At 44.1% G+C, this 20,203-nt stretch overlaps 1 protein-coding gene across 1 annotated transcript in view; it reads right to left on the bottom strand.

The window, feature by feature from the left end:
* PLEKHA2 (pleckstrin homology domain containing A2) overlaps nt 1-20,203 on the bottom strand; it is a 73,469-nt gene that overhangs the window by 19,231 nt on the left and 34,035 nt on the right. Inside the window, exons 5-6 of the mRNA XM_054998628.1 lie at nt 17,950-18,047; nt 7,953-8,060 (exon numbers count right to left, since the gene is read on the bottom strand). Of these exons, the coding sequence (XP_054854603.1) occupies nt 7,953-8,060; nt 17,950-18,047 (206 nt within the window). The remainder of the gene's footprint in view (nt 1-7,952; nt 8,061-17,949; nt 18,048-20,203) is intronic.

The following is a 20,203-nucleotide window of genomic DNA, read 5'->3' as shown; positions in this document are numbered from 1 at the left end:
TATTTCCTGGGCCTTCAATAGCAACTAGCAGTGATCCAGTCAATTGTTATTTCACTGTTCTAATTGTGGTTTTGTATACTTGAGGTGGCATCAGTTTTTTAACATGTTTTTATTTAACTTACTTTTCATTGCTCTTGTAAGCCAAATGCAGCAGAAAGGTGGGGTAGAATAATTTCACACTGTACTACAATAGTCGAGAATCGGTTCTTTTAGGGAAAGGGTGCTACAGCTGCTCTGGGGGCTCTCAATGGGAACTCAAGAAAAGTTGAAAATAATTTTTTTATATATTTATAATTTCATTTTATAGACCAACCTACCCCTGAATACACATGGCTCAGGGCGGTGAACCACATAATGATACTGCCTTCCCTCCACACTGTTTTTCTGATCCAAAATATTGCTGGGGGCATGCAAGTAAATAACATCCCCAACCTCATTTCAGGTTGGAAAAATGGCAAGGGAGGGGATGCAGGACCCCCTCCTTCCCCCATACCATGGCAGTCCCAACCAGAATTGGGACCCTGCAATGTAGTTTAAAGAAGTTCCTGTAAGGGAATTCGCTCGCCAAAATGGCAGTGCATCCCCAGGGCATACTTGGAGACACCTGATTCAACTAGTTTGGGCCTGGGTCTTACCTTCCAAAGCAGCAGAGAACAAGTCTTTGCTCTCTACCATTCAGGTATTTGAAGAGAAGAATCTTGTCCCCTCTTAGAGCCAAGCTACAAGTGACGCCTGACCCAGGTTGGGCACTTGTCAGCTTCCCTCAAGTTTTGATGGGAAATGTAGGCGTCCTGGTCTTACAGCTTGGCTCTCCATTTAATTGAAGTTTACAGAACGCCCCCCCACACCCAGTGGAGGGGAAGGGGGACGCCGGTGAAAGCCCGACACCTGCACTCCCCTCCCGACCACATGTTCTCCCTCCCATAGACTGCCACTCTGTAAACTTCAATTAAATGGAGAGCCAAGCTGCAAGACTACATTTCCCATCAAAACTTGAGGGAAGCTGACAAGTGTCCAACCTGGGTCAGGCGTCACTGGTAACTTGGCTCTATGTCTTCTCTAGTCAAGACAGTCTCTTTGATCTTCCTGGTAAGGCTTGTTTTACCCAGCTGCTCATTCTCGACAAAGTGGAACGTGCCACCAAGAGGTCGAGCAATTGGGTGACAGTGAATGTTAATATAGTGCTAAATGGTTTAATCAAACATGGAGGGCCCAAGCCATTAATTAAGACAGACTCTCATAAAACACACATTTGGTAACAACGGTCATAAAACCCAGGGAAGACTTCCTCTGCAATTCATGCACTCTGCTCCTGGCATATTGTTGGCACAACTTGCTTTGTTCCCTAGCCTGCCCCATCCTGAGGGCTCAGGGTGGATAACAGCCAGAGCCTAATAAAGTCAATAATTAAGATGTTGGGATATATTACTAGGAGGTTATTTCCATGTTCAGCAAAAGCACCTGGTACAGTATTCCTGGGACAAAGCACATCAGAAGACGACAGTGTGGGGGGAGGGCGCTCACATATTCGAATATTGCTGTATATCAAGAGGAAAGAGGTAAGCTGGAACTTTCTTCCTGACATGATAGCTGTACAAGGACAGGCAGTTTGACATGGGGGGGCTGAGCATTCTTCTGCACTTATTATGTATGCCATAGATCTACCCTGTAAAGAAAGTCCACCCGTGAATAAAGTACAGCTCCAGCTGCCTAGATCCTTTAACTGGTGATGCTGGTACTGAGCATGCAAACACATGCTACACCACTGAAGTGCAGTTCCCCTCTATGACAGGCCAAAGAACTGTGGCTGGCCTGGCACAAAACACTTTGAAAAAGCCTCTCTGGATGCGACTAGGGGATGATTCATACTTATATGATTCACACATAGTTATAATTCAATAACTTGCCACTGAATGTATGTGGGAAGAGTGGAGGAGTTAAGCAAAAGGAACCTGGGTTGAAGGCCCTGCTTAGCTCATTTGGTGATGGGGGACCAGTTGCTTACCTCACAGGGTTATTGCGAAACAAAATTAGAAGAGGTTCCCCCCCCCCCATTTATACCAGTCTAAGCACTCCTTGGGAGAAAAATGGGAAAGAATGTTTTAACTTGTTTTGCCCTCACAACCAATCTTGAGAGATAAATTAGGCTTAGGTAGCATGACTAGCCCAAGGTCACCTAGTATGGCAGAGTAGGCATCCTCAGTACTAACTCTACCCTGTAACCATCACAGCAGCTGTCTCAGAACACAATTTGTATTTAGCTTCAGGTGATATGAAATCTCTGACCTGTGATGATTATTTCACACATGCCCCTCAACACCTGATGACATAGCCCCATCAAGTAACATGTCACTGAAGGTTTCTGGGTCTACACAATTTGGGTTCCCCCCAGCTTAACAGAGCCCACTAACTACATGTAGCGGCTTGCCAGTTGCATGACCACCTCCAGTTTCAGGCAAGTGGCAAAAAACAGTGGCTTGGAGACACTCAGGGGGCTGCTGGCCTCGCAAACTGCACAGTGAAGCCAAGCTTTTGCTTCTCAGGTGTCCTTCCAAACATTCATGAACTTGCCTCGCAGGATAAACAGCTCTTCTTTTTTGTAAAGTGCACCACGAAAGGAGGAGGATGGCACACTTTCCTCCACTGAGTTAATGAGAACCGACAGACTAGTTGTGTTGGCAGCCAGGCGGCACAGCTGCACCCTGGATTTTGTCATGCCTAAGGGCTGGGCAGAGTGGGGTTATTATCATGGTGTCATTTATTTTAGTTTTCCCATTGAACTGTGCTAAATTATAACCAGGCGTGCACAGATCCTGTACTTTTAAAAAGTGTACATAACAGACTCTAGAGGCAAGGTAGCCCTGTCATGACTAAGTAGGAAAACTCCAGCACAAATCTTGTTTCAGCCCTAGGGAAGCCACCTTCTCTTAGCTTCCACAGATGGCACAGATACCAGCTGGGGACAATAATACTGATCAGCAGTCATTTCGTAGAAAAAGAGCTGGAGGAACTCATTAGCATAACTCATTAGCATATGCCACATACCCTGACATCACCTATCCTGGCTGTTTTGGAGCCAATCCTGGCCATTCAGGACTGAAATTGGGCCCAAAATGGCAAAAAGGGGCTGAAAATGGCTAAAAAGGGGCCCCAAATGGTCAAGATCGGGCCGCTGCTGAGTGGGAGAGTGACCCACCACCCGTCAAGAGGCCCGATCCTGGCCGTTTTGGCTCCAATCCAGGCTTTAACGGGCCCAAAATGTCTGAGAGTCAGGTGGGCGGGGCCACCTGACATGTGACTTCTTTGGGGAACTGCCGGAACTGTGTTCCGGCGCATTCCCCCTCGAAATGAGCCCTGATACTGATGTATATTACAGGGCTGTTGTAAGGGTTGAGACTGCATTTTCAATGCTCTGAAAACACAATAAATTCTAAGTATTATCAATAAACTATCCACATATTCAGCCCGTTACGTGGCCTGTCCCTTTCCTCATGCTTGTTCTCTCCTAAATATTTAGACTAGTATCTTTGGGTCAGGGACCTGCCTTTTTAAAAGTAATATTACCCTGTGGGTGAAAGCTTGCTCCCCTACAATTCTGCCCAGTGCTGAATTTTGTCTGTTCTATTTACACCAGAGTGTCAACTCCAAGTACTCCCATCTTCAGAGTTTAGATGAATGACAACCAAAGGACAGGGCCTTCTCAGCGGTGGTGCCTCAGTTGTAAAATACTCTGCAGGAATATTTGGTCTCTCTAATTTGAAAGCTTTCAGATGACCAGCGAAGACAATGTCATTCTCCATTGCTTCTAGAGAACAACACAATCTACTGCTGCCTTATTGTTTTGTTGTGTTCTTTTATATTTCAATTATGTTTTTTCTTGTTGATTGCTTTGGGATCTCCTGCCGCATGCATCATGGGTAGTGATGGTGCTTTATAAGGACATGTGCTCATTCTGCTGGATTCATTCAGCTTTTGATAGCTACATAGCTGAGCAGATCACCATAACTCTCACCCTCTGGGAGCTGAAAGTCTTGCTCAATCTCCTTCTGAGCTTACATCAGGCACTGTCATAAGAATGTAAGGCATGCAACTTTGTCTGGACTTCTGAAAAGAGGCTTCTATGGATGCTGATCTCTGTACTAAGCAAGTGAAAAGCTTAAAACATTGCTGCCATTCAGGCATTCCAGCAGAGGCATGGATACCATTTTTCTACGGTCTCTTCTCACAACACTCCTGTAACATTTAAGGCTTCCTTCACTTTGTGGGCAAGGTCAGTTGAGCAGGTTCTTACTGTGGAATCATCTTTCTTAACTGCAGTTCAGCAACATTTGCACAGCAAAGGTTCACCCACACGACAGGCAGGTTTTTAAATGTTATGGCAGCACCATGGGCGGAAGCGCATAGAACGCTGTATCCAATGCCACTGCTACCATATCACTTTGGAACTGCATAGCAGGAAGATTAAATGGCAGATGATTAACCGATTGCAAATTAAACGCTTGACAGTGTTAGTGCTACATGATCCCAGGCAGCTCCCATTTTAGGCACAAGCTGCATGAGCACTCCAGCACAGCTGAAACCAGGCTGCTGGGTTCCCACTGGCTGGTTGACTGCAGGAATTGCTACATGCTTGCTCACTCCATTTTTTGGAAGGTTTGCAAGGGCACAATGACCCAATGACACCGTGACTGCTGTAGCACAGTGGTTAAGTGGTTCGTCTGCGAATCAGCACTCTAGTGGTTCGAATCCCACTACTGCCAGAAGCTCTGTAGTTGGTCTTGGGTAAGCCACTCCTTTCAGCCCCAACTCCCCAGCTATACTGTGAGGATAATAATAACACTAACTTGTTCACCGCTCTGGCTGAAGCACTAATCTGTCTAGAAGAACGGTACATAAGCGCAGCTATTATTATTAACATCCACTGCTCCTGGCAGTAAATGATTACCAGATGCTTGCAAGCAGGTCTCACTAGTGTCTTCCTAGATACACCCTCCAGGAGCTAGGCTCAGCTCAACAAATTAAGGCATGAATTCATTGAACATCTAAGACCACAGTAAAGACAGTAAGCCAAGGGTCTGCTGCAACCTATGGCCCCAGAGACAAACATGGCTCTTTAAAAAAGAAAATGAAATATTTAAATTAAGATATATTGGACAGGTAGATGGAATGCTAGAATAACCAGTATGTGAAGGGAATGGTAGACGAAGATTTCTATGGAACTAAAAGGCTTTTAAAAGATACTTCACAGAAAGGGAAATGATAAGAGGCGAACAAGCTGCCAGTCATCCAAGGGTGAACCACGTGCAGATTTATGCCAGTATAGTGAAACAATCACACTAGGTGCTCCTGAGTATATTTATTACTTATTCTGAGACCTTGCACATACCACTTCCTAATAAAGGACTTTCAACTGTTTGGGCTGTGGAAACTTTATGGATTATTAATCAACATGTCAATTATCAGTAACGTTTCAATTATGCAAAATAGCTTGCTCTTTCCTGATTGCTTGCTCTGAATTTTTACAGTTTGGATCTTTAATGATAATGGTTTGCTCACCCCTGCAATAAGCAATGGTGAGGCATTGTCTGCACTATACATAGGAAAATCATGCACGTCTGCATGGATCAGATCCACAAAACCTTTTGAATGAAGACTGCTCTAGGATCTTGTATGTCCATCTTTTACATCACTATCCTCAAAATAAATCAAGATTCATACAAACTTTCATGCTCAATTTGACTTCCATTGACTCATTACTTAGCATGTTACCTAAATTAATCTATAGTTTTGTTACCATAATGATATTTTATTAACATGATGGCTATGTTTTCTGTTTAGTGCTACAGAGATGTTTGATCCAATACCGCTTTTTATATTTTCAGTCAGAGGCTACCATTTTTCCTTCTGCCCAGAACATTTAAGGTGCAATTTTATATCAGATCTATCTGGCACCACCTAATTTATTCTAGTCTGCAGAGCATTCTGCACAGTTTGTGAACAAAAAGGCTAAGCCATAAGATCAGAGCCTGAAATATCTCCTCCCCCTCAATCTGACCTCTTTTATTTAAGCACTGTTCCGAAGCACTCAAAATCTTGCAAACTATTTTGCCTTACAGTATTTTGATTGCTGCCAAAAAAGCCTCTGCTTTGCATGGTATTTCTCTCCCTTTTCCACCCCCACTCCTTGATTTGAGACCAACTTTTCTGTCTTGTTTAGCGGCCTGTGCAAAGTTTTGTCCCATTATTGCAACAAAGAAGGCCTAGCAGAGTAAGCCGAACTGCAAGACTCACCACACTTGCTAGATAAAAAAATAGACATGCCAGAGAGAAGCCAAGCCTCACCAAGTGTTCAGCTAATGATGAGGAATCAGTGTGCCTTTAGCCACAAAAGGATCTTGCAGTATTAGCCAAAGGCAGAGCTGCACCCATATTGACATTCCCTCCAAATAGGTCTGACTGTCCCAAGAATATTTGGAATGCCCACCAGAGTCACATCACTGGCTTAGACAAAGCTTGCCTGAAACATACCTCCTCTCTAGCTGGAAATCTCCCCTCTCTGTCCTTATTTGGAAATATTCCCCTGCTTCCAAATCACCTCTATGACTTCAGTCAGTCAGGAATCATATCTTACTGTCTATCTTCCATTTTTCAAAGCCTGAAAGGACACTTTTTATTAAAGCCTCTAGCCCTATAACTGCAGCTGGAATCTGTCCATGAATCAAGCTTTTGCTCTCTTAGAACTAGCCCATCATGAGCTGCAAAGTACCCAGTGACACATGGAACATGACTCTGACTCTCTTCCTCTTTGAATTATTTGCTTCCTTGGATTCCTGGAAACTGTATCAGTATATGTAGGTAGCTAGAGTCCCTGCTTTACTCTCTCTTTCTACCTTTTTGGCCTCTCACCTCCCCTTTTGAACAGAATATGTTGCATGGCGTGTAGGTGTTCAAAATATTTCACTCCTTGTTGTGATCCTGCTAGCATTAGGTGCTTGATATTATTGACTGTTTGCTCATTCTCCAGCTTGCACTTTTTAATCATTCCCTTCAAGCTGTAAAAAAAAAACTGTTCAGAGCCTCAATATTCCTTCCAAGTTTTTAGAGGCAGCACAACATTTTGACAAAGATACTTTTTGACTATTTGGGTAGGTCACTGCTTAGACTGGGGGTATTTCTTTCATCTGGGTACAAGATAGAATTATGCTGTTACATATATACCCTGGAAATCTTGTTAGTCTTTAAGGTGCTACTGGATTCAAATCTTGCTCTTCTACAGTTTAGTGGCTTGTTATACAAGGAACCTCACTCTTAAACCACCTATTTATATTTTCAGTGCTTTTTACATGAGAATAATAATAATTTTCATCATATGGGGCCTCTTAAACAGACAGTTCAGGACCCAATTATGTCATAATTCAACCTTAAACATAAGCCAATAATTCCTTTAGCATACGAGTGTGAGAAGCGATGGAAAGAGGGTTTCCTTCCTTATGTTCAATTTATCTTGTGTGAATTCAGGATCATATTAGAAAGTAGGCCACATTCACACACATTTATTCTAATCACATGTGACAATATGGCTTTTGTTTTTGGATTTTGGGAAGTGGACAGTCTGACTGAGATTCACAACAGCTATTATGAACACTTCATGTAAAAGCATCTTTTCCTATGCGGACTTACACTGTGAATGGTAAGCTGCTTTATGTGGAACAGCAGTATTAGTTCATCCATCCCAATATTATCTAGTTTGACAGAGAGCAGCTCTCCAAGGACAGGCAGAGAGATTTTTCCCAGTGCTGCTACCAGAAATCTTCTCAACTGCAGCTGCTGGGGACTGAATCTTGGATCTTCCACAAGCTTGACCACTGAGCTATGAACCCTGTAACAGGAATACATCTTCCATACCATCTTCTACAGCAAGACATCTGGTTGAATAGCTATTCCCTTCTCACCTGGTTGACAGAGATGGGCGTCTGCACAACCACCCCGCCGATGATTTCAGTCTTGTAGGGGGCTTTTGCAACATCTGTGGTTGGAGACAAATTCCCAGACTTTGGTACCTATGAAATAAATGGGACAAGTTATGTTTGATGCACATAACCAATCTACTCCCTTCTGAGAATGTGCTATGTGACAGAAAGAGCATCATCTCAGAGCTTCCGTCACTGGTTTGTGTGTTCCAAGTTCCGATTCAAACTACCATGTTGTTATACTGTAAAGGTTCCAGGATATGAATGGCAGCTGGAATTTTTAGATGAAATCCACAAGTCTTCATTCTGGTTCCTAGAAGAATGCTGGAAATTACATATCACTTTACTGCCTCTTAGAAACACTAAACCTTCTTGCTTTGCCATTGTATAATGATCTGGTAAACCAGGAGGGAGAGCCAACATGGTGGTGTTTTCATTTCCTCGACTGCAACCCAGTTCTGTTTGTTTTGTTAATGAACCTGACTAATTGATAATACATAATCTCTGTGTTCTGATTTTGGGGAAGGGGGGTTCCTACCTAATTTAACTCACTTTATATTAATGCCATGATCTTTGTAGCCAAGTTATGAAAGGGAGAAGACGGCTAGGGGCTGGAAGCTAGCACAGTGATATCCTCTAATGGACCCCTACCAATAATACTTAAAGAATCCTTTAACCTAGCAGAGAGAAGAAGACATCAATTTTTGGAATGCTTTAGGGTGGATTCAGCCCCAGCAGTGAAGCTAGAGCAACGAGGCACTCATCAAATCTGGAAAGCTGGGAAAGGAAGTTGGTAAGGACTCTCCCTCCAGACCTCAGCAATATCACCCTCAAAATTTCAGCAGCTGCTCTTATAAAGTAGGTATTCTTCTCCTTTTTGCAATATGCTGCTGATATTAAGTATCGCTATCAGGCAGAATAATCTTCTTCCTCCTTGGGGACTAGAGCCCTCGATTATCCAATGCAACATATTGCAGTGACAGGCTTCTCTGGACAGGCTGCAATATGAAGTTATTTGCCCATCCTTTCTGTAGCTGATGCTGGCACTCTCTAATGACAGTCATTATCCTGGGTGTTGCCTTCCAAGTGCTCGCCCAGTGTAGGGCACCCAGATGCTCAGACATCCTCCCACAAGCTGCCATAACGTCACCACCACCACCTGTGAGGCCCTTTGGGCGCTCATCCCATAGAGGTGTATGGCAGCTCTTGGTATCCACTAATGCGTCTCTCTGGGCGCAGCATTAGCATTAAAAGCCATACCTGTACATGCTTCAGGTTAGACCAGATGATTTCAGAGTACAGGGCCCTCTTGCATTTCCCCCACTAAACAGTAAAAACTCATCTTTACAATTTTGTAGCAAATTCAGGTTGGTTTTACTTCCCTCCATCCCAAAGGTAAAGGTAGGCTGAGGGCTAGGCTCGTAAAACTTGCGAAGGTATTTGTAAGCATTTAAGAGGCTAACACCCAACTGGCTTAGATCCTTGCTGCCTGCTATGATCCGGCATACGGCACTCAATTCTAACCTCAAACTACAGTAGATGCTAAAGGCAGCAAAGTGCTGAACTCAGCAAGCGAATGAAGAATTGCTGTTGGTCTACACACATTGTTGTAGCCAAGGAGCCAGTGAGCTCATACGGCTAGAAAAATGACATGCAAGACCACAATGCTTGCTAAAATTATACTCATTGGAAAGTGTGAGGTTTTCATGTCAAAAACTAGAAACTAAGGCTGAGGGATAAAGACTTGCTCTGCAGTCTCAGTATCTTCATCTGTAACATTGCCCATGAAAATCTGTTTTGTCTGAAGATGAATGAGCATACAACTCTAAGATACTCATTGCACAGTAATACTAATAGCAATTCAATTGCTGTGCCAGTTTCTTTAGCATTTGTTGGTTTCCGCACCAACTGATTACTAGACACATGTCCCTTTGTAAATGCCTTCCATTCCACATCCAAGGAAACTTACACATACTAAAGGGATACACAGAAGTTTCCCAACAGAACAAGTAGCATCTCTCCTTGCAAGTCAGGAAAACTGTGTAAGAAAGAGGCTTAAAACCCCTTCTTCTCATGTGCTGTGGTCCCTCTCCAAATTAGAACTGAATTGCCATGCACGTGTAATAAGCTTGAGCACAGAACTCCCAGAACACGAATTGTAGACAGGACCCATGGCTGACACAAGCATAACACACTGTGCAGTTGGGCCCTCAGACTGGGGACAGCTGGCTTCAAATCCTCACTCAAGCTACAAAGCTCACTGGGTGATCTGCATGTACAAAAGTCATGTGGACTGGGGACTCTTGTATAGGAGGGGGGACTGAGTGAGACTGAGTAGCAAAGTTGGCTGGATCTAACCCCCAAACATACATACATACATACATACATACATACATACATACATACATACATACATACATACATACATACATACATACATACATACATACATACATACATACATACATTTATAGTCTTTCTCAATGAGACTCACTGAGACTTATGCTGTGCTGTGCATATACTATTCTTCTGAATTTTCAATATAATGTATATTTTTAAAAGTATGGCCAGTTCATATTATTATACCAAATTATTCAAAAAGGCTTTTTACTCAGATAGGAAGAAAGTATAGTAGAGAGGGGGGTCTCAGATGCTTTGCTAATGAATTAGGGACCATAAACTTCACCACTATGTTTCCTTGCATATTATTTGTTGCTTTGAATATGTACTCCTATATACTGCCTGTGCTTCATGTTATCTAATGTCAGTCCAGGGGTGTGCAGTTAGGGAATCCGAATCCCGAAAAGATCCCAAATCACCCTGATTCGGGGTGATTCGGGGAATCCTGAATCGATTCGGGAATCCCACATCGGCATGCCCCGAATCGATTCAGGGCGATTCGGGGCAGCATTTTGCTTGCTTTTCAATGGGAAAAAGCCTCCCCCAGGCTTCTCTGAAGCCTGGGGGAGGCATTTTCCCACCGAATCAAGCCAAAATTGGTGGGGGCCTTCCTCTAACTCCCCTCTAACAACCCCCCAAGGTTCAGACCGATTGGACTTTGGGGGGGCATGTTATGGCCCCCCAAACAGGTCCCCCTATCCTCGCCTATAAAAGGGCATAGCTTTAGGTTGCTGCTGCTAATCTCCTATTTTGTGCTTGCTGCTGCTGATCTCCATTATTTCCTATGGGGAAAAAATGAAAAGGCAGGCTTCCTTTGCCAGGGGTGGCATTTTGCATGCAAAATGCCCCCCAACCCTCAGGGGCCCTTCTCCCACCTTTCCTCCCACCCCCCACCAAGGCTCAGCCAGCTCCCACTTGGGGGGGCATTTCATGGCCTCCCAAAGTAGGTGCTCTCAGCCCCCAAAGTCCACCCCCTACAGCCCCACACAAACCCAGTTTCCCCCCCCAGCTGCCACACACAGACCCAAATCCCCACATTAGCCCCTCACAGACCCAAATCCACCCCCAGCAGCCCTACACCCATAACCCCAGGAACAGGCTGGCCAGCCCTCCCCCTTTGTTCCCTATGCTGGGAACTTCTAAACTCTCTTTCCCAGGGCAATTCTGCACAACCCAGGGGTGCCACAATGGTGGGCAAACTTCTGAGTGCCAACTTGTCCCTGGGAAAGAGCACCTGACCCGACACACAGACAACCACCCCCTGACACCCCCACCACCTACAGAGATGGCTGGCCAGCCTCCCCATTGTTCCCTATGATGGGAACCAACTGCACAACAAAGAATAAAACACGAACAACACAAAATACAGTTTTTAAAAAATTATTTTCTCCCTTTCAAAGTACAAGTAGGCAAAGCATTATGACACATTACACCAGCAGTCCCCCACACAGAAAATAACACAACTCTCACTTAACATCAGAGAATCACAAAAACACAATTCCTGTCAAAAACACTTTATTTCTTTAACTGCTTTAGGTTACACAGTAGGAGGGCATAACAGGGCATGATAGCAGTGTACTACACAAAATAATACAACCCACTTCACCGTTTTTGACAGCAATTGTGTTTGGGTGATTCACTGATGTGAAGTGAATTGTTATTTTTGTGTAGTACACTGCTTTCATGCCCTGTTGTGCCTTCCTACTGTGTAACCTAAAGCAGTTAAAGAAATAAAGTGCTTTTGACAGCAATTTTTGGGGTGATTCTTTAATGTGAAGTGAGTTGTGTTATTTTTGTGTAAGATACTGCTGCCATGCCCTTTGGTGTGCCCCCCTGCTGTGTAACCTAAAGCTGTTCAAGAAATAAAGTGTTTTTGACAGGAATTGTTTTTGTGATTCTCTGATGGTAAGTGAGTTGTGTTATTTTTGTGAGGTGGAATGCTGGAATGCCCTTTGGTGTGCCCCCCTTGCTGTGTAACCTAAAGCTGTTCAAGAAATAAAGTGTTTTTGACAGGAATTGTGTTTTTGTGATTCTCTGATGTTAAGTGAGTTGTGTTAATTTTTCTGTGTGGGGGACTGCTGGTGTAATGTGTCATAATGCTTTGCCTACTTGTACTTTGAAAGGGAGAAAATAATTTTTTAAAAACTGTATTTTGTGTTGTTCGTGTTTTACTCTTTGTTGTGCAGTTGGTTCCCATCATAGGGAACAATGGGGCTGGCTGGCCAGCCATCTCTGTAGGTGGTGGGGGAATTTGAGGGAGGGTGTCTGTGGTTCAGGTTCTCTTTCCCAGGGACAAGCTGGCACTCAGAAGTGTGCCCACCATTGTGGCACCCCTGGGCTGTGCAGAATTGCCCTGGGAAAGAGAGTTTAGAAGTTCCCAGCATAGGGAACAAAGGGAGAGGGCTGGCCAGCCTGTTCCTGGGGTTATGGGTGTAGGGCTACTGGGGGTGGATTTGGGTCTGTGAGGAGCTAATGTGGGAATTTGGGTCTGTGTGGCAGCTGGGGGGGAATTGGGTATGTGTGGGGCTGTAGGGGGTGGACTTTGGGGGCTGAGAGCACCTACTTTGGGAGGCCATGAAATGCCCCCCCCAAGTGGGAGCTGGCTGCGCCTTGGTGGGGGGTGGGAGGAAAGGTGGGAGAAGGGCCCCTGAGGGTTGGGGGGCATTTTGCATGCAAAATGCCACCCCTGGCAAAGGAAGCATGCCTCTTTATTTCCCCCCCATAGGAAATAATGGAGATCAGCAGCAGCAAGCACAAAATAGGAGATTAGCAGCAGCAACCTAAAGCTATGCCCTTTATAGGCGAGGATAGGGGGACCTGGTTTGGGGGGCCATAACATGGCCCCCCAAAGTCCAATCGGTCTGAAACTTGGGGGGTTGTTAGAGGGGAGTTAGAGGAAGGCCCCCACCAATTTGGCTTGATTCGGTGGGAAAATGCCTGGGGAGGCTTTTTCCCATTGAAAAAGCTTTCCCGAATCGCCCCGAATCGACAGTGATCCCCGAATCGGCTTCTCGATTTGGGTATACCCGAATCGGGAAAGCCGAACCACTGTGCCTTTGCACACCCAGTCCTAGAACTGATTATGTTCTGTTTTAGCAATTCTTCAACTTTGTATTGGATCCTTGCTAATGCTATATCTTTGTAAAATCCTATGACATTGTTTATGGAAATGTCCTTGACACTGTATGTAAATGTCCTTGACACTGTATGGAAATGTCCTTGATACGGATTATACTAATCTAACACTATGTAATCCGCCTTGGTCCCTAACTCATTAGCAAAGCATCTGAGACACCCCCCCTCCCTACAATACTTCCTTCCTATCTGAGTAAAAAGCCTTTTTGAATAATTCGGTATAATAATATGAACTGGCCATACTTTTAAAAATATACATTATATTGAAAATTCAGAAGAATAGTATATGCACAGCACAGCATAACAACAGCTGCCACACAAAAGAATTCCATGGTAGTATGAAACAAAAGTGAAGCAGGATATTGGGATATGACCCAAAGATGAAAGGGTGTCAGATAAGGATGTAAACTCCCCTTCCTATAATTCCTTTCAATGGGCCAATTGTACATCTCAGAGATACAGGTGGAATGCTTTTTACAGGCTGTAGTGCATAAGATGGCATGTGGGGTTATATGTTTGAATGCTCTCACATGGGGGGGGGGGAGGAAACAACCTCCACAAACAAAAGAACAAAAAATCTGAGAAAGAAAGATAAACTGAACTTCTCTCCTGGACTTGACAGTTTTCCACATGCAGAGGATTAAAAGGAAAACCAAGCAAACATTCAAACGAGCTGCCAAAAGGTGTACATTGGGCCAAGGACTCGTCGTCACCTGATTCTGCAGAAATGTTTCCATCTCCACAGTGAAGCATATTTTAAAAAAGAGGTACCTTTTACATTGTTTCAGGGATCTCGCCCTAGCCTTACAGAAGAAAACAGTAATCCCTCTCAGTAGGAAAGTCTGTTGTTTTTCTGAACCCTAAACAGCTTGGGCCTGCAAAGTTCTTCTAGTTACAATTGACCAGCTACTCCTCCATTGTGCATGGATCCAATGCTAGCAGACAGATCCTCTTTTTCCTGCTTCCTCCTCTATTGCTGAGGCCAGAGGAAGAAGAGGCAAGCAAGCCCAGCATCTTTCTCCTGACGTTTGGCCCAAGACTTCAGTGAAAGTATATTTTAATCGTTACTTGTATTAGTTTTTAATTGCTGTACACAGCGGTGGGAGTCAATTTTTGGCTAAAAAAATTACAGTCAATCAATATATTAAATAAACCTCAGGCTTTATCCATACTGTTGGAAAAGGAGGATCCAACATTATCCCTCTTCTCAGATTTCAGAGGGGGACAAACCAAAGAATTAGAAGGATAGAGAGGTCAGGGCACTCTGTTTACTGCTCTGACTGCCCTTTAATATGCAGATTGCTATTCTCAGGATTTCCTCCTCCTGACTTCCTCTCACTCCTCTTCTTGGCTTTGTTCCAGGCAACACCTTTCTCCTCCTCCTCCCTCCATCTTGGCAGCATGAATGCAGGCCTTGCCCTGCCATCCATGCCTATCCTTAGACTAGATAGTTAAGATCTGTCTCTCCTCTTTTCCTATCAGAGTATGGAGTTCCTACAATAGAGAACTCTCATATCTTTTCCAAATATAAACCAAATGTATGATTTATTATTTTCATACCTGCACACACACCAGCCAGCAGACGAGCTCACAACCACCTATAATCACGCTTCCTATACCAAACGATACTCAATGGCTCAAACATGGAATCCTTTAATTAGGTTTCTAGGGCCTACATAGCGATTTATTTATCACACACAACTTCATTATGATGGAGGTCTGAAGATCTGCCCAACTTTTCTGAACATTAAGCATAGGTTTCCTTGGGGCAGAATTTCTATGGGGGAGGGAAAAGAGACACCCAACACCTCAATCCATTATTTTACCAACACAAACTTCAGTATGTCAGTGCTTCACAGAACTTTGACAGACAGTAATGTTGCTTTGGTGATGATAGGCTTTGAATTGTAATTTTCAAAACTCCCTACCTCCAAAGACTTCTTTTTGCATTGATTTGTCTTTACTGAAACCTTTTATGTTTCTGCCAGAGAACCTCTGAACATTGCAAAGGATTCTGCATAACATTCCTGCACACTCTTTTGCTCACATGTAGTGTCATGGCAGGGTCTGCGGAGCCTCCTCATGGTGAAATGCAAACTGAGAGCGCACCCCCCCCCAATTCCTGAGGGAAAATACCCCTGATGTTCAGCCTCTGGATACACAGAGGAAGGTTGACCACAGCTGACAGGCAGTCTTTCATGAAGCCCCTAGTGACCTTTCCATGAGGAAACAGATTCCAAGAAACCTCAGAGTTTCTCAGAGTTCAGGTGGAAAAAAAATCACAGCCTTGGAGAATTGCAGCTGCAGGTTGGTAATGGAACCAGTGAACGCCAAACCCTAAAACAGCTGCTGAGGCAGAAGGAAGGTGTGCTTTGATCTCTTAACTGCCTGTGTTTGTAGTGGCGCAACCCTTTCTGGATGCCACAGAGCAGCCGGAAGACACAGCAGGGCCCTCTTCCCCACAGGTTCCATTTGATGTGGCAAGAGCCTGACAGCCACTGAGGGGGAAGGAAACCCATCTGTCTGAGCTGGCCCCTGTACCAAGGGTTGGCCTGAGATGCTTCAAATGTCACATGTACTTTTCTCAATAAGAGACAGAAAAAACTGTAGCTCTCTGTGGGAATTTAATACTCACACAGAGCCAGACATAGGCGGCCACCCCAAAATTGACTGAACTTCAAGAACAAGTACCCCTCTAATGACATGAGTTCGAGGGGCAAGCTCATTCATATTCCACACAATCTGTGGAAAGGCACGAAGGTGTGTTCACAGCAGCATTTTACATGACATAGAGCAGTTTCCGACTCTTCCAGACCCAGGACCCACTAAGCTGCAAGAACGTGGCAGGAAATATGACAGGAAAAAGGGGCCAGGGTTACTACCTCATCTGTGCCAAGGCCAGGAGCATGGGCAAGCTGGCCGAAAGAACTGGGGACACATCAAGCATCAGGAGAGATACCACCATGAGGAACAAGCCAAAGGTCACTGCCATGGAGGAATCCCCTGTACACCGAGTGAGCACACCTCCTTGCCCTGATGCTCTTCTCGGCATGCAAAGAGAGGCAGGTAAATCCTAGCATGCTATACAGCAGATCCTTTCAAGAGGAAGCCCCCATCCAACAGTTGTATAGAGGCTCACAACTGCACAGAACTGGCTCTGCAAACCTCCAGAGGATCCCAACCTGTGTGTCAAAGACAACAGATAGAGAGCCTTTGCAGATGACCAAACTGCTCCAGGGTAGACCTATCAATCTGACAAAGTGACTCACAAAAACTTATGCTGGAATATATTGTTTAAGGTGCTACTGGACTCCTATTTACTTCCAGCACCTGTAATCTGAGACCCTCCACCTGGAGAGATCAAGAGCTGAGCCTCCAGTATGCAAAGCATGCGCTATACAACTGAGCCACACCCCTTCCTGCCTCAGCCATGCACTCACTGGGTGGCCAAAGGCAAGCTACCATCTGTCAGCTTCAAGCCCTGCCCATCTGGAAGAAGGAGTTCATGCAGGATTTCTTTAGAGGGTTATTGTAAGGACTGATGAAATAAGGGACACGAATCACTTTGAAGGATAAATGCTCATGACGTCACTGTAATTACTAAGTATGCTGCTAGGACAATGTACTAAGAAAAAAATTAAGATCCGTAATGATTAGCCTTTATTTGGTTTTGGCTGCCTACGTGAGACTTCAAGAACAGAGGGCTTGTCCTGCCACGCAGTTCACAATGGGTGGACTGTGTTTTGCTCAGTGGGCTAGAAGTTGCACTGGCCCATCTTACAAAAAACATAATCACATCACACCAATCACTGCAATACTTGTATAAACAGTATAAAATATTTGTATAACATATTGCTTGTATGATAGTATAAATATCACACTTTCCCAGAAACTCAATATAGTCCTTAGCATATACTGATGCACTACCTGAGAATCCAGAGGAGTTAGCCGTGTTAGTCTGTAGTAGCAAAATCAAAAAGAGTCCAGTCGCACCTTTAAGACTAACCAACTTTATTGCAGCATAAGCTTTCGAGAATCACAGTTCTCTTCGTCAGATGCATGACGAAGAGAACTGTGATTCTCGAAAGCTTATGCTACCTGAGGATGTAGCACATACTAATGCTCTAACTAAAGACAACACATCTTTTCTGAAGAACTGACATTTTCTATGTGCTGTAGCAAACCACTTTCTCTCCACCCCAACACTATAGAGTCTAAATGATTACAAAAAGCTATGATAAAAGACAATACATATTTGCATAGGGTTTTACACCATGTTAATGGTCATGGTTTCAACCAAGGAATCCAGGTGGTTGCAGACTCACCATCAGGAAAAACTGAAGCACCTACTCCTTTCTCATTTGAAAAGAAGCTAAGGAAAAAGTGTAATGAAACACCAGCTTTTCCCTTGGAGAATTGAAGTTGCTCGCATAGGGCAACATACCGTTATCTTGCTGGCCCGATTTAGTGCGTCCACCCAGTCTTGCAAGTCCTTTTGGTCACTGGCTTGTAAGAAATAGCGCCGAGACAAAGCGTTGATAACTGTGGACACAAAGATCAAGAGTTCAGCCGAGTTGAAGGAAATGAATGTGCCAGATTTCCTTTTAACTTTCTGGAAGAGCTCTACCTATGCCTTGTGCGGAGACCTTCTGTGAAGTCCCCGCTGCAAATGTGTCAGAGGTATCTAGAGTTGTTGTGCTGCTGCTGGCCCCATACTTTTGGAATTCCTTGCCTAGGGATGCTCATGTGGCCAACTCTTTCTCTTAAACTTTCCATAAGTTGGTGGAAATTATCCTTTCCCAAAAGACTGAAGCTGCATTCCTGATAAGCTAGTTTCCTACATGCATGGAGTTTTTTTTTTAAATACAGAGAACATTTTATGGTATGTGCACCTCTGAAATAGTACAGTCCATTCCTCCATTCCAGTGTTTCAAGGCACTACAACTTTCTTTCTATTGGATATGAAGGCTTGGCCTTAAAAACAAAGTAATCAAATCCATTACCTGTTCTTGTAACTTTGTTTTTACAATTGCCCTAAGTCAGCAAACGAGATGTATGTGTGGAAACAGGTTTCCATGCAACCAGTCAGTGCAGATACAATGCACATTTGGATGCCTATTCACATTGCAGTGCTCAGCTAGACCTCTCTGAAGTGGCTGGATGCATCTTTTTATGGAGAAAAGCTGTATGTTCCAATAAAAGAAGTCTCCTTAGTATGCATATAGTGTTTTCAAATGTTCAAAGCTCTTCATATCTACCCTCTTGCTGTCTTGTAGTCTTTAAATAAACTCCTGTAAAAGAGAACACCCTTGCATTATAAATAGGGGGCCAACTATACAATACACAGTGCTCAAGGTAGGTCCGACACAAGTACTGCCAATCAGATGTGTGCTTGCAAGATCACCACTGGGAACTCAATTCCCAGGTGTGTGGGAATTGGGATTGGTATCATGGTGCATGGTATGTACAGCTTCAACCCCGTGCTAGAGAAAACTGTGCCCCTACAAAGGGATATCTACCACCTAGCCTTTGCCATATATTTCTGGAGGTCGTTGGGTGGTGGTTGCTGGTGAAATCTGCTGCCATATGTTTTTCAAAACCTGCTGCTGTATTGCTTGTTGTGTGTGTTCTTTTTTAAATATTTAAGATGTTTTATTGCACATTTGCACATTTCAGGTTGTGCAAATGGCACCGGAGAGGGGAGGGGAGCTGATGCTCCTTCTCCTAATGTACTGCAGCCCTGATTTGAACTGGGCCTTATGCACCTGGGAACTGGCAGGCAGCTTACAGGCACACACAAATTGCGCAGATCCAGGGAAAAGTGTAATACATACTTAAGGGCAAGAGGCAGCTCGCACAGAAGGCAGTGGGGGGCAGGATTTGGACTAGGAACTTTCGGTTTTGTGCATCAGCTTCTTAGCTGCTGTGCTGCATCAGCTCTCCTAGTGTCTGAAACCTCACTGTCCACAGCAAAACATGGATATATTAAAAAATGATACAAGAAATTTGCTTTCAAAGAAATCAGCCTTCTATTGAACAAGTAACAATTAAACTGCAGCCAGACATTATAACACCACCAGAGCTGCCACCAGAAACAGCAGCTCCGAGTCTCATCCTCTTCTCTCCCATAATACCTAACATGGGATGAGCCATCATTGCACTGCAAGCTTTCCACTGTTTCTTTGTTGGCTGCTGTCAGTAGGTTTGGGACAGATCGTAATTAATGTTGCTTGACATTATGGGGGAAGATACAGGGCTGCTGGTTTTAATGGCAGCCTTGCATCTGTTGTAAAATCCAGTGGTCGTCTGCTGTCCATAAAAAGTACTGGAAAAGGACCTCCTAGCTTGACTGAATACATCTAGCTCTGGAAAGGAAACCCGAACACCAAACAGCACCAAGCTACTTGGTTTGTGATTTCCTTCCCCCTATGTACACAGAGTTGCCCTCATTTAGAAAAGCAGCCATCGTGCCATCATCACTGGGGTTACTGGATATACGAGGAGCATGAAAATAATTCTCTCAAGTCAAGATCCAATCGGCAATCATGAAAATTAGCTAGCAACTGCACGATGAAAACCCCCCTCTTTCATATTATGAAAATGGACTTCTAAAATATACAAAAGTTATTCAACACCTGCTCCAACCCTATGGTCAGGATAAAATTGCAAACAAATAACCTGAATATCTTCACACTACA

Source organism: Eublepharis macularius, chromosome 14 (genome assembly GCF_028583425.1).
Source record: "Eublepharis macularius isolate TG4126 chromosome 14, MPM_Emac_v1.0, whole genome shotgun sequence".
In the NCBI taxonomy this organism is placed as follows: domain Eukaryota; kingdom Metazoa; phylum Chordata; class Lepidosauria; order Squamata; family Eublepharidae; genus Eublepharis; species Eublepharis macularius.
This window is presented reverse-complemented; position numbering and strand designations above follow the sequence as displayed.